Source organism: Somniosus microcephalus, unplaced genomic scaffold (assembly GCF_052327205.1).
Source record: "Somniosus microcephalus isolate GS21.2 unplaced genomic scaffold, FLI_Smic_1.0 scaffold899, whole genome shotgun sequence".
Lineage (NCBI taxonomy): Eukaryota > Metazoa > Chordata > Chondrichthyes > Squaliformes > Somniosidae > Somniosus > Somniosus microcephalus.
The window spans coordinates 57,062-68,147 of record NW_028226086.1 but is presented as its reverse complement, the minus strand read 5'-3'; the positions used below and the strand labels follow the sequence as shown (position 1 = coordinate 68,147).

General features: G+C 47.9%; 1 protein-coding gene across 1 annotated transcript; it reads left to right on the top strand.

Moving 5' to 3' along the window:
* Positions 1–9,022: 9,022 nt before the first annotated feature.
* Positions 9,023–10,885, top strand: LOC147080993 (protein reprimo-like). The gene has a single exon (XM_085980997.1). It carries the CDS (start codon positions 9,406–9,408, stop codon positions 9,712–9,714), a length of 309 nt encoding a protein of 102 aa, XP_085837123.1. The 5' UTR covers positions 9,023–9,405; the 3' UTR covers positions 9,715–10,885.
* Positions 10,886–11,086: the final 201 nt, after the last annotated feature.

The window sequence follows — 11,086 nt, the reverse complement described above, 5'->3', positions numbered from 1 at the left end:
AACTATGCAGAACACAAGATCTGCCGCATATTGCAGAGCCCTTCCTGATCCATCAGGACCCCTTTAGATCCAATGGTCCTCTCGATGGCCACTCTGTTAGTGCTCGCCAGCTGCTGTTAGTACAATCCTTAGAGTGGTTATTATCCATGGCAGCCTCGTCACCCATAAGCCGTTCGTTCACACACAGGAACAGGAGGAGGCCATTCAGCCCCATGAGCCTGTTCCGCCATTCAATGAGATCATGGCTGATCTGCGACCTAACTCCATCTACCCGCCTTTGGCCCATATCCCTTAATACCTTTGGTTAGCAAAAAGCTATCAATCTCCAATTTAAAATTAACAATTGATCTAGCATCAAGAGAAAAGAGAGTTTTTGCAGAAGAGAGTTCCAAACTTCTACCACCCTTTGTGTGTAGAAGTGTTTTCTAATTTCACTCCTGAAAGGTCTGGCTCTAATTTTTAGACTCTGCCCCCAGTCCTAGAATCCCCAACCAACGGTTCTCTCTAGCTACCCTATCTGTTCCCCATAATATCTTGAAAACTCGATCAAATCACCCCTTAAACATCTAAATACCAAAGAATACAACCCTAGTTTGTGTAATCTCTCCTCGTAACTTAACCCTTGAAGTCCGGGTATCATTCTGGTAAACCTACGCTGCACTCGCTCCAAGGCCAATATATCCTTCCTAAGGTGTGGTGCCCAGAACTGCTCACAGTGCTCCAGGTGTGGTCTAACCAGGGCTTTGTACAGCTGCAGCATAACTTCTACCCCCTTGTATTCTCGTCCTCGAGATATAAAGGCCAGCATTCCATTAGCCTTTGATTATTTTCTGTACCTGTTCATGACATTTTAATGCTCTATGTACCTGGACCCCCAAGTCTCTTTGGACCTCCACTGTTTCTAGCGTAAAGAAAAAGAATGAACTCGCATTTCTATAGCGCTTTTCACCACCTCATGACATCCCAAAGTGCTTTACAGCCAATGAAGTACTTTTGAAGTGTAGTCAGTGTTGTAATGTAGGAAACGCAGCAGCTAATTTGCGCACAGCAAGATCCCACAAACAGTAATGAGATAACGGCCAGATCATCTGTTTTTTTAGTGATGTTAGTTGAGGGATAAATATTGGCCAGGGCACCAGAGAGAACTCCAAAATGGTGCCGTGATCTTTTTTACATTCACCTGAGAGAGCAGACGGGGCCTCGGTTTAACATCTCATCCAAAAGACGACACCCCCCAACAGTGCAGCTCTCCCTCAGCACTGCACTGGAATGTCAGCCTTGATTTTGTGCTCGAGTCGCTGGAGTGGGACTTGAACCCACAACCTTCTGACTCAGAGGGGAGAGTGCTGCCCACTGAGCCACAGCTGACATCCTTTAAGGATTCAGGGAGGGCCGAATTCTGAAGGATGGAAGCATTGTGTCATTGACGTGGGGGATTGTTTGCATGTTGGCACACACAATTTGAACATTCAGCGAGTGCAAGCCCTTTATGTTCAGGGAGTCGAGGGTATTGATTGTGGCAGTTCACAAAGCAACGGAGGGTGGTGTTGTGTATGTACCTTTAAGGGAATAACTGGTCTCAGACTGCAGTACCGGCAGTGACCACCCCTGTATAAAAGGCCCTAGCAGGCTTCTGTAGTTTCAGTTTCCAGGTTGTCTCCATTCAGTAAAGACTTGTTATAATCCACTCCTGCAGTCCGTGTCTCCATTATACACGGACATAATAGGTGGCATCTATTGCGCCCAGCACCTTGGGAAAACCAGCAACCCCATGACACTGGATGGCCCGATCTCGCCGCTAACATGCCGTGATGCCAGACTGGATGAATTCCCCAGCTCTCCTGTATCGTGCCAGTCACCTGACAAACACATGCCCAGACAGCACCCGGGGCGACATTGCACAGATTGCCCGTGGTTGCCTGAAATGATGTTGGTGCTACCAAGGTTGAGTACAGTGGTGACCTTCATAGGCACAGTCAGGGCAGTGTGGGCAGATGACTATGACTGCAAGCCATCATGCAGCAGATGGCAGTATTCCCCGATTGTCTCTTTGGTGAAGTGCACTCTTCTGATACACATCTCCTCACTTCAGGTCCTCAGAGGACCTATTTTGCCCATATATTCGTTGGGAGGCGGCAATGTCTTGAAGTGTGCATCCTCCTCAAATGCTGCCTCGGTCTCCTTTCCTCCATTGCCTCCTGCTCCTCCTCCACACAAAGATATGCCCAGTGGGAGTCCCATACCTGCCTCTGTGAAACTCTCGCTGTGGGTGGGGGTGGGGGGTGGAGGAGAGGGGTTGTATAGTCCCACAAGCCATCTGAGGTAAGCCCAGCACTGTCTAAGGGCAAGTAAACTCATTCCCAGTTCTAGTAATCAGCAGGCAAAGGTTGGACTGTCTTCATGTTCAATAGTTCCTCAATTAGAATCATAGAATAAGAACAACAACAACAACTTGTATTTACATAGCGCCTTTAATGTAGTAAAACATACCAAGGCGCTACACAGGAGTATTTTAAGACAAAAAATTTGACACCGAGCCACATAAGGATAAATTAGGGCAGGTGACCAAAAGCTTGGTCAAAGAGGTAGGTTTTAAGGAGCGTCTTAAAGGAGGAGAGAGAGGTAGAGAGGCGGAGAGGTTTAGGGAGGGAATTCCAGAGCTCAGGGCCCAGGCAACAGAAGGCAAGGCCACAGCACAGTACAGCACAGAAGGAGGCCATTCGGCCCATCGAGTCTGTGCCGGCTCTGTCGAAGAACAATCCAGTCAGTCCCACTCCCCCGCTCTTTCCCCATATCCCTGCCATTGTTTCTCCTTCAAGTATTTATCCAATTCCCTTTTGAAGGCGACTATTGAATCTGTCTCCACCGCCCTATCAGGCAGCGCATTCCAAATCCTCACCACTTGCTGCGTAAAAAATTTGGCCAGTCTCAGCTGACCCTGCCCATTCTAGGTGACCCCTAGTGCATTGTGAAGGTAACTTCTGGAAATTCATGGCGAGGGTGCCACTGACCCTCATTTCAATTTATTTCAATTTGCTCTGTGGGGACTTGGTGGGAGGATCAGGGGCAGGGCACAAACACAATCGCAAATTTACGGCCCATTGTTATTAGGGCAGAAAACCGGCAGGATTGATTTCTGTTGCAACTCGCAGGCCAAAGTAAAAATATTTGCTCCAATTTTCGGCCTCAGAAATGCCAATAATGGTGTCGTATTTCTGGGCCTGTGTTTCTACGGCTTCGAGGATCCAGCCACAGGTCAGTCACCAGCAGGAACCAAGCAGTAGTTAAATCCACAAATCATGAATCACCCCAAAGAAATCAAGGCCTATAGGGGACACAATTACTGTACAATTAATAACTAATTCACTGTACTATTTATATTGCAGTCAAGGATAACAATTGTTAATATAATCATCACAAACAGAATAATAACAGTTTCAGAATGACAATGACATAGCATTAATCGTGTTCAATTTAACATACTGTTAAACCCAATTCAGCATTACAATATCACAACTCAGTCGGTTTCAACTTAACATTGGACATCAGTTTCAAGAATGGCTGGATGTACTTGGCAAATTTAGTCCTTTTCGTCTTTTATAGCAGGTACCTATATGCAGTCAGCAGTTGAATTGGCTGGTTCCTTTCTAGACTGTCCAACTAGGATGTCACTCAACCATATATCTAGATCTAACACTGAACCCAGTTTAAATATAAGATAGTCACTAATAAATCCAATTAGGAATTCAGGAGAAACGTCTTTCCGCAGAGAGTGGCAAGAATGGGGAATTCTCCAGCTGAGGTGCGTAAATAGCAGAGATACACTTAAGGGAAAACTAGATAGGTACATAAGGGCGAAAGGAATAAGAACGTAAGAACATAAGAATTAGGAGCAGGAGTAGGCCATACGGCCCCTCGAGCCTGCTCCACCATTCAATAAGATCATGGCTGATCATCCACTTCAACTCCACTTTCCCACCCGATCTCCATATCCCTCGATTCCCCTAGAGTCCAAAAATCTATTGATCTCAGCCTTGTATATACTCAATGATGCAGCATCCACAGCCCTCTGGGGCAGAGAATTTCAAAGATTCATAACCCTCTGAGTGGAGAAATTCCTCCTCATCTCGGTCTTAAATGGCCGGCCCCTTATCCTGAGACTATGCCCCCTAATTCTAGACACTCCAGCCAGGGGAAACAACCTCTCAGCATCTACCTTGTCAATCCCCCTCAGAATCTGGTATGTTTCAATGAGATCACCTCTCATTTGAATAGTAGGATATGTTGACAGGGTGAGATGAGGTAAGGTGGGAGGAGGCTCGTGAGGAGCATAAACACCAGCACAGATGGGCCAAATGGCCTGTTTCTACGCTGTAAAATTCTATGTATATTACATACAGTATTCATCGGAACACTAGGAGTAGGCCATTCAACCCTTCGAGCCTGGTCCACCATTTAATTAGATCATGGCTGATCTGCCACTTCAGCTCCATTTACCCGCCTTATCTCCATATACCTAGATACTCTCACCTAACAAAAATAATCTATACCAGGACAGAAAGCCAAAGCACCAGTAGACCAAACGTGCAGGCAAGTCACATTGAACTATCACACTGTCGCCAATGCTGACTCCTCAGATACATGTACTGTTCATATTTTTTTCCAATAGGGGGCGAAACATTGCAGTGGAAATGACTGGAATGCTGTTCGACTGCAGCTAGTGGTTGGGGACTGACTCAGAGCTGGCAGATTCTACACCACTCTCCGGGTGCCAAGCGTACCCAGAGCTCTGCCCAGCAGCTTCGGTGCTGGTTCAATTTACAGCCAAAGGCACAGATATCTAGCTCTCTCTTAGCATTAAAAAGACTTAGAGTGTTGATCCATTGCACCGCTTGGAAGCTTTTTACTTCACACTGTTTAGACCACACCTGGAGCACTGTGAGCAATTCTGGGCACCACACCTTAGGAAGGATATATTGGCCTTGGAGGGAGTGCAGCGTAGGTTTATACCAGAATAATACCTGGACTTCAAGGATTAAATTATGAGGTGAGATTACACAAACTAGGGTTGTATTCCCTGGAATTTAGAAGGTTAAGGGGTGACTTTATCAAAGTTTTCAGGATATTAAGGGGAACAGATAGGGTCGATAGAGAGAAACTATTTCCGCTGGTTGGGGATTCTAGGACGAGGGGGCATCGTCTAAAAATTAGAGCCAGACCTTTCAGGAGTGAAATTAGGAAACACTTCTACACAGAAAGGGTGGTAGAAGTTTGGAACTCTCTTCCGCAAACGGCAATTGATGCTCGATCAATTGTTAATTGTAAATCAGAGATTGATAGCTTTTTGTTAAATAAAGGTATTAAGGGATATGGACCAACGGTGGGTATATGGAGTTAGGTCACAGATCAGCCATGATCTCATTGAATGGCGGAACAGGTTTGAGGGGCTGAATGGCCTCCTCCTGTTCCCCTGTAACAGGCTCGAGGGGCTGAATGGCCTCCTCCTGTTCCCCTGTAACAGGCTCGAGGGGCTGAATGGCCTCCTCCTGTTCCCGTGTAACAGGCTCGAGGGGCTGAATGGCTTCCTCCTGTTCCCCTGTAACAGGCTCGAGGGGCTGAATGGCCTCCTCCTGTTCCCGTGTAACAGGCTCGAGGAGCTGAATGGCCTCCTCCTGTTCCTAATGAAACAGGCCTGAGGGGCTGAATGGCCTCCTCCTGTTCCCCTGTAACAGGCTTGAGGGGCTGAATGGCCTCCTCCTGCTCCTGTGTAAAGGCTCGAGGGGCTGAATGGCCTCCTCCTGTTCCTAATGAAACAGGCCTGAGGGGCTGAATGGCTTCCTCCTGTTCCTAATGTAACAGGCTCAAGGGGGCTGAATGGCCCCCTCCTGTTCCCATGTAACAGGCTCGAGGGGCTGAATGGCCTCCTCCAGTACCTGTGTAACAGGCTCGAGGGGCTGAATCGCCTCCTCCTGTTCCCGTGTAACAGGCTCGAGGGGCTGAATGGCCTCCTCCTGTTCCCGTGTAACAGGCTCGAGGGGCTGAATGGCCTCCTCCTGTTCCCGTGTAACAGGCTCGAGGGGCTGAATGGCCTCCTCCTGTTCCCATGTAACAGGCTCGAGGAGCTGAATGGCCTCCTCCTGTTCCCGTGTAACAGACTCGAGGGGCTGAATGGCCTCCTCCTGTTCCCGTGTAACAGGCTCGAGGGGCTGAATGGCCTCCTCCTGTTCCCGTGTAACAAGCTCGAGGGGCTGAATGGCCTCCTCCTGTTCCCATGTAACAGGCTGGAGGGGCTGAATGGCCTCCTCCTGTTCCCGTGTAACAAGCTCGAGGGGCTGAATGGCCTCCTCCTCTTCCTGTGTAACAGGCTGGAGAGGCTGAATGGCCTCCTCCTGTTCCTGTGTAACAGGCTCAAGGGGCTGAATGGCCTCCTCCTGTTCCCATGTAACAGGCTCGAGGGGCTGAATGGCCTCCTCCTGCTCCTGTGTAACAGGCTCGAGGGGCTAAATGGCCTCCTGCTGCTCCTGTGTAACAGGCTCGAGGGGCTGATTGGCCTCCCCCTGCTCCTGTGTAACAGGCTCGAGGGGCTGAATGGCCTCCTGCTGTTCCCGTGTAACAGGCTCGAGGGGCTGAATGGCCTCCTCCTGCTCCTGTGTAACAGGCTCGAGGGGCTGAATGGCCTCCTGCTGCTCCTGTGTAACAGGCTCGAGGGGCTGATTGGCCTCCTCCTGTTCCCATGTAACAGTCTCAAGTGGCTGAATGGCCTCCTCCTGCTCCTGTGTAACAGGCTCGAGGGGCTGAAGGCCTCCTCCTGTATAACAGGCTCGAGGGGCTGAATGGCCTCCTGCTTTCCTGTGTAACAGGCTTGAGGGGCTGAATGGCCTCCTCCTGCTCCTGTGTAACAGGCTCGAGGGGCTGAATGGCCTCCTCCTGCTCCTGTGTTATACCACAGCCTGCATGAAGCTAAAGGGGCAAGGCACTACATCCTGGTCTCACACTATCTGCCAGGATTCGAGTTGGGTAGCTTCCCACCCAAACGACACAACACGGTTTACATCAATGTGAAGCCCAAAAGGTGCAGTATAACTGGCCCATTGCAGTTTTGGTTTATCCTCCCACTCTTCCAGTTCAATTCACTTCACACAAATTCAAATATGCTGGGCAGAACACAAAGCTCTTCTCAGAATCCAGGCTGACACTCCAGTGCAGTGCTGAGGGAGTGCTGCCCTGTCGGAGGTGCCGTCTTTTGGATGAGACGTTAAACCGAGGCCCCGTCTGCCCTCCCAGGTGGACGCAAACGATCCCACGGCCACTATTTCGAAGGAGAGCAGGGGAGTTATCCCCAGTGTCCTCGGCCCAATATTTATCCCTTAATCAACATCACAAAAAAAATCAGATTCTCTGGCCGTTATCACATTGCTATTTGTGGGAGCTTGCTGTGCACAGATTGGCTGCCACATTTCCTACATTGCAACAGTGACCACACTTCAAAATAAAGTACTCCATTGGCTGTAAAGTGCTTTGGGACATCCTGAGGTTGTAAAAGGTGCTATAGAAATGCAAGTCTTTCTTTCATAGAACCGGCCTTCAGAGCTCTGGAAAGGACTGTATTCAACAACAAACAACAACATGCATTTATATAGCGTCTTTTAATGTAGGAGGGTTATCAAACAAAATTTGACACCGAGCTACACAAGGAGGTTTTAGGACAGGTGACCAAAAGCTTGGTCTGAGAGGTAGGTTTTAAGGAATGTTTCAAAGGAGGAGCGAGAGGTAGAGAATTATAGAGAGGGAATTCTGGAGTTTAGGGCCTAGACAGCTGAAATCAGGGATCCACAAGAGGCCAGAATTGGAGGAGCGCAGAGATCTCGGAGGGTTGTGGAGCTGAAGGATGTCACAGAGAAAGGGAGGGGCGAGGCCATGGAGGGATTTGAACACGAGGATGAGAATTAACACACCGCAATTTAAAAGTCTCAACATACAATTTTCCATTGCAAACCCTTTGTCATATCTTGCACCCTGGCCTCTGATCAGTATAAACGCAAACTCAAAGATGATACCCCTAATTGACCTAATCATGAACGCACTGATGCAATGGTTACTGTGTATACTTAGAGGTAAGTGTGTTTGGTATTTTATTCAGGACTTGCCCTGTGGCTCAGTGGGTAGCACACTTACTTCTGAGTCATGAAGGTTGTGGGTTCAAGTCCCACTCCAGGGACTTGACCACATAATCCAGGCTGACACTCCAGTGCAGTGCTGAGGGAGTGCTGCACTGTCAGAGGTGCAGTCATTCGGATGAGATGTTAAACCAAGGCCCCGTCTGCTCTCTCAGGTGGACATAAAAGATCCCACTAGCACTATTTGGATGAGCACTTGAAATGCCACAGCATACAAGGCTACGGACCAAATGCTGGAATATGGGATTAGATTAGACAGGGCTTGATGGCCGGCATGGGCTGAAGGGCCTCGATCCGTGCTGTATGACTCTATATTTTGAAGAAGAGCAGGGGAGTTCTCCTCGGTATCCTGGGCAATATTTATCCCTCAATCAACATAACAAAAACAGATGATCCAAAGATGTGTGGGTTAGGTTGATTGGCCATGACAAAAATTGACCCTTAGTGTTAGGGGGGATTAAATACGTGGGGTTACGGGGATAGGGCTTGGGTGGGATGGCTGTCAGTGTAGGGACCGGGTGCTAGGGTTTGGATGATCAGCCATGATCTCGTTGAATGGCAGAGCAGGCTCGAAGGGCCGAATGGCCTACTCCTGCTCCTAGTTTCTATGATCTGGTCATTTTTCACATTGCTTTTTGTGGGATCTTGCTGTATGCAAATTGGCTGCTGCATTTCCCACATTACAAGTGATAGTACTTCATTGGCTGTAAAGTGCTTTGTGACGTCCGGTGGCTGTGAAAGGTGCTATATAAATGCAAATCTTTCTTTCTCTCCACTACAACAGCTTGTAGCTGGCCATGTATCATCCCAAAGGACTGGGGAGGTGAGGAATGAAAGAAGATCTTACGTGGAGTGGTAAGACATTTAAGTTAAAGCCACGTCATCTGCACGGTCCGGTGCAGCAAGCTCCTGTTAAAAACCAGACACCTGACAGAACAGCCAATAACACCAGCTATTTCTTTGCCAGTGCTGAGGGGGGTTGGATTGCATCCCTCTCCCATAGAAAAAAATGGTTTAACCCAAACTAATATAAATCCCTTTTAAGTCAGTGAACCCGACAATGTGAAGGAGTGAACTGCCCGAGGACAGCCGAAGACTTGTCAGTGCTGCACAGACTCTTTCCACTTTGCATTGGCTCAAGGCAAACGAGAACTTTGCAACATTGGGCAAAGTGGGGGAAAGACCCTCGGCAGATGTGTGTGGATCTCGGTGTCATTCGCTTGAAACGATGAATTCGACTTGGCTAAGCAAGACGATGAACGATTCTGATGCTGTCCAGGCGGTTCTCAGGTGCTGCAATTACACCTGGGTCGTGAGTGATGAAGGGGCTGGGGTGACCGATCCAGACGAGCGCAACCTGTACACCATGAGAGTGGTCCAGATCGCGGTCCTCTGTGTCCTCTCGCTGACCGTCATCTTCGGCATCTTCTTCCTGGGCTGCAACCTGCTGATCAAGTCGGAGAGCATGATCAACCTACTGGTGAAGGACCGGAGACCTTCCAAAGAGGTGGAGGCTGTGGTCATCGGCTCATACTGAGGAGCAAGCTTAAAACAAACTTGGGGGAAAGAACAAGGAGAGTTTTTTGGTTACCACAAATGATGGTCCCTTCTGAAGGGAGAGAAACAACGAAAGTTGACTCTGGACTCCATGGAAGAGCTGTGAACTGGCCAGTAGAGTTTTCTGGAGGGCTTATGGTCACTCCAAGTTACCATCAAGAAAGATCACTCAGGAAAGTTGCACCTGGAGTGTAAGTAGGAGACAGATCTTTCCAAGCCTGTTCGAGATGTTCGGGCGTCATTTTCGAGATGAAGAAAAGCTTACGGGGGGGAAATAATGGACAATTGAACGATGTTTATTGCTGTGTAATGTGGGGAGATATTAGAGCTGAGCATCGCTTTCAGGAAGGTACTGATGGTTTAGAAATGAAATAAAGATTGGGGTCAGGGTAATGGGGAAATCTAGGTTGGTCCTATTGGATCAAACTATAAAATACTCCCCTCCCCCTCCCATGTTTTTGTGAAGAAAGAAAGACTTGCATTTCTATAGCGCCTTTCCCGACCACCGGACGTCCCAACGCGCTTTACAGCCAATGAAGTACTTTTGGAGTGTGGTCACTGTTGTAATGTGGGAAATGTCACGATTGTAATGTGGGAATGCGAAGGGTTTTCAAGTTAAACAATTAGGTTTAGGACAATTATCCAGTCTTATTGGCATGATTCATACCTCGGTGTATTTTATCAGCGACTTTGAGGAGCGCTTTCTCGCCCTTTCAAAGCTGCAACTGCATTGTGTCAGGTCCAAAGACACTCCCATGGTTAGAATTTCACTTTCTGATTCACTGTGCTGCGCAGTATATAATAGGCAAAAGCTAACACGCTCACCCCTGTCTGGCCCATGCATAGAATCATACAGCACAGAATGAGGCTATTCGGCCCATCGTGCCTGTGCCGGCTCTTTGAAAGAGCTCTCCAATTAATCCCACTCCCCCCTGCTCTTTCCCCACAGCCCTGCAGTTATTGTGAGACTTAGCATTTAATTCTGTCAGTCTAATTTTTTTTCTAAGCGAGGATTCTGTTACCAAGAAAGAATTTAGATTGGGAACCTGTATTTGATTATTTTTTTAAATCACTAACATTGTAGCACAACTTTTCCTTGTATCCTGTGTTGAAATCACTGACAATAAATGAATCTGTCGTTTTTGAATTGTTGCAGTTGTTTCTCTGAAATCCGAAAAGCACTTTTAACAAGGCTGGACTAAAAAAAGCCTCTTCTATTTCCTTGCATTGGTATTGACAAGTCCTCTGACCTGATCGATCACTGATCAATACTGAACGAGTGAAACTGACCCGAAATTGACAAATGGCTGGCTGTTACTGCTGAGTACTTGTCCTCTTTGGTTGGTGATAGA

Coding starts and splice junctions, on each gene's coding strand:
- LOC147080993 (XM_085980997.1), top strand. CDS start 9,406: ATGAATTCGACTTGGCTAAGCAAGACGATGAACGATTCTGATGCTGTC.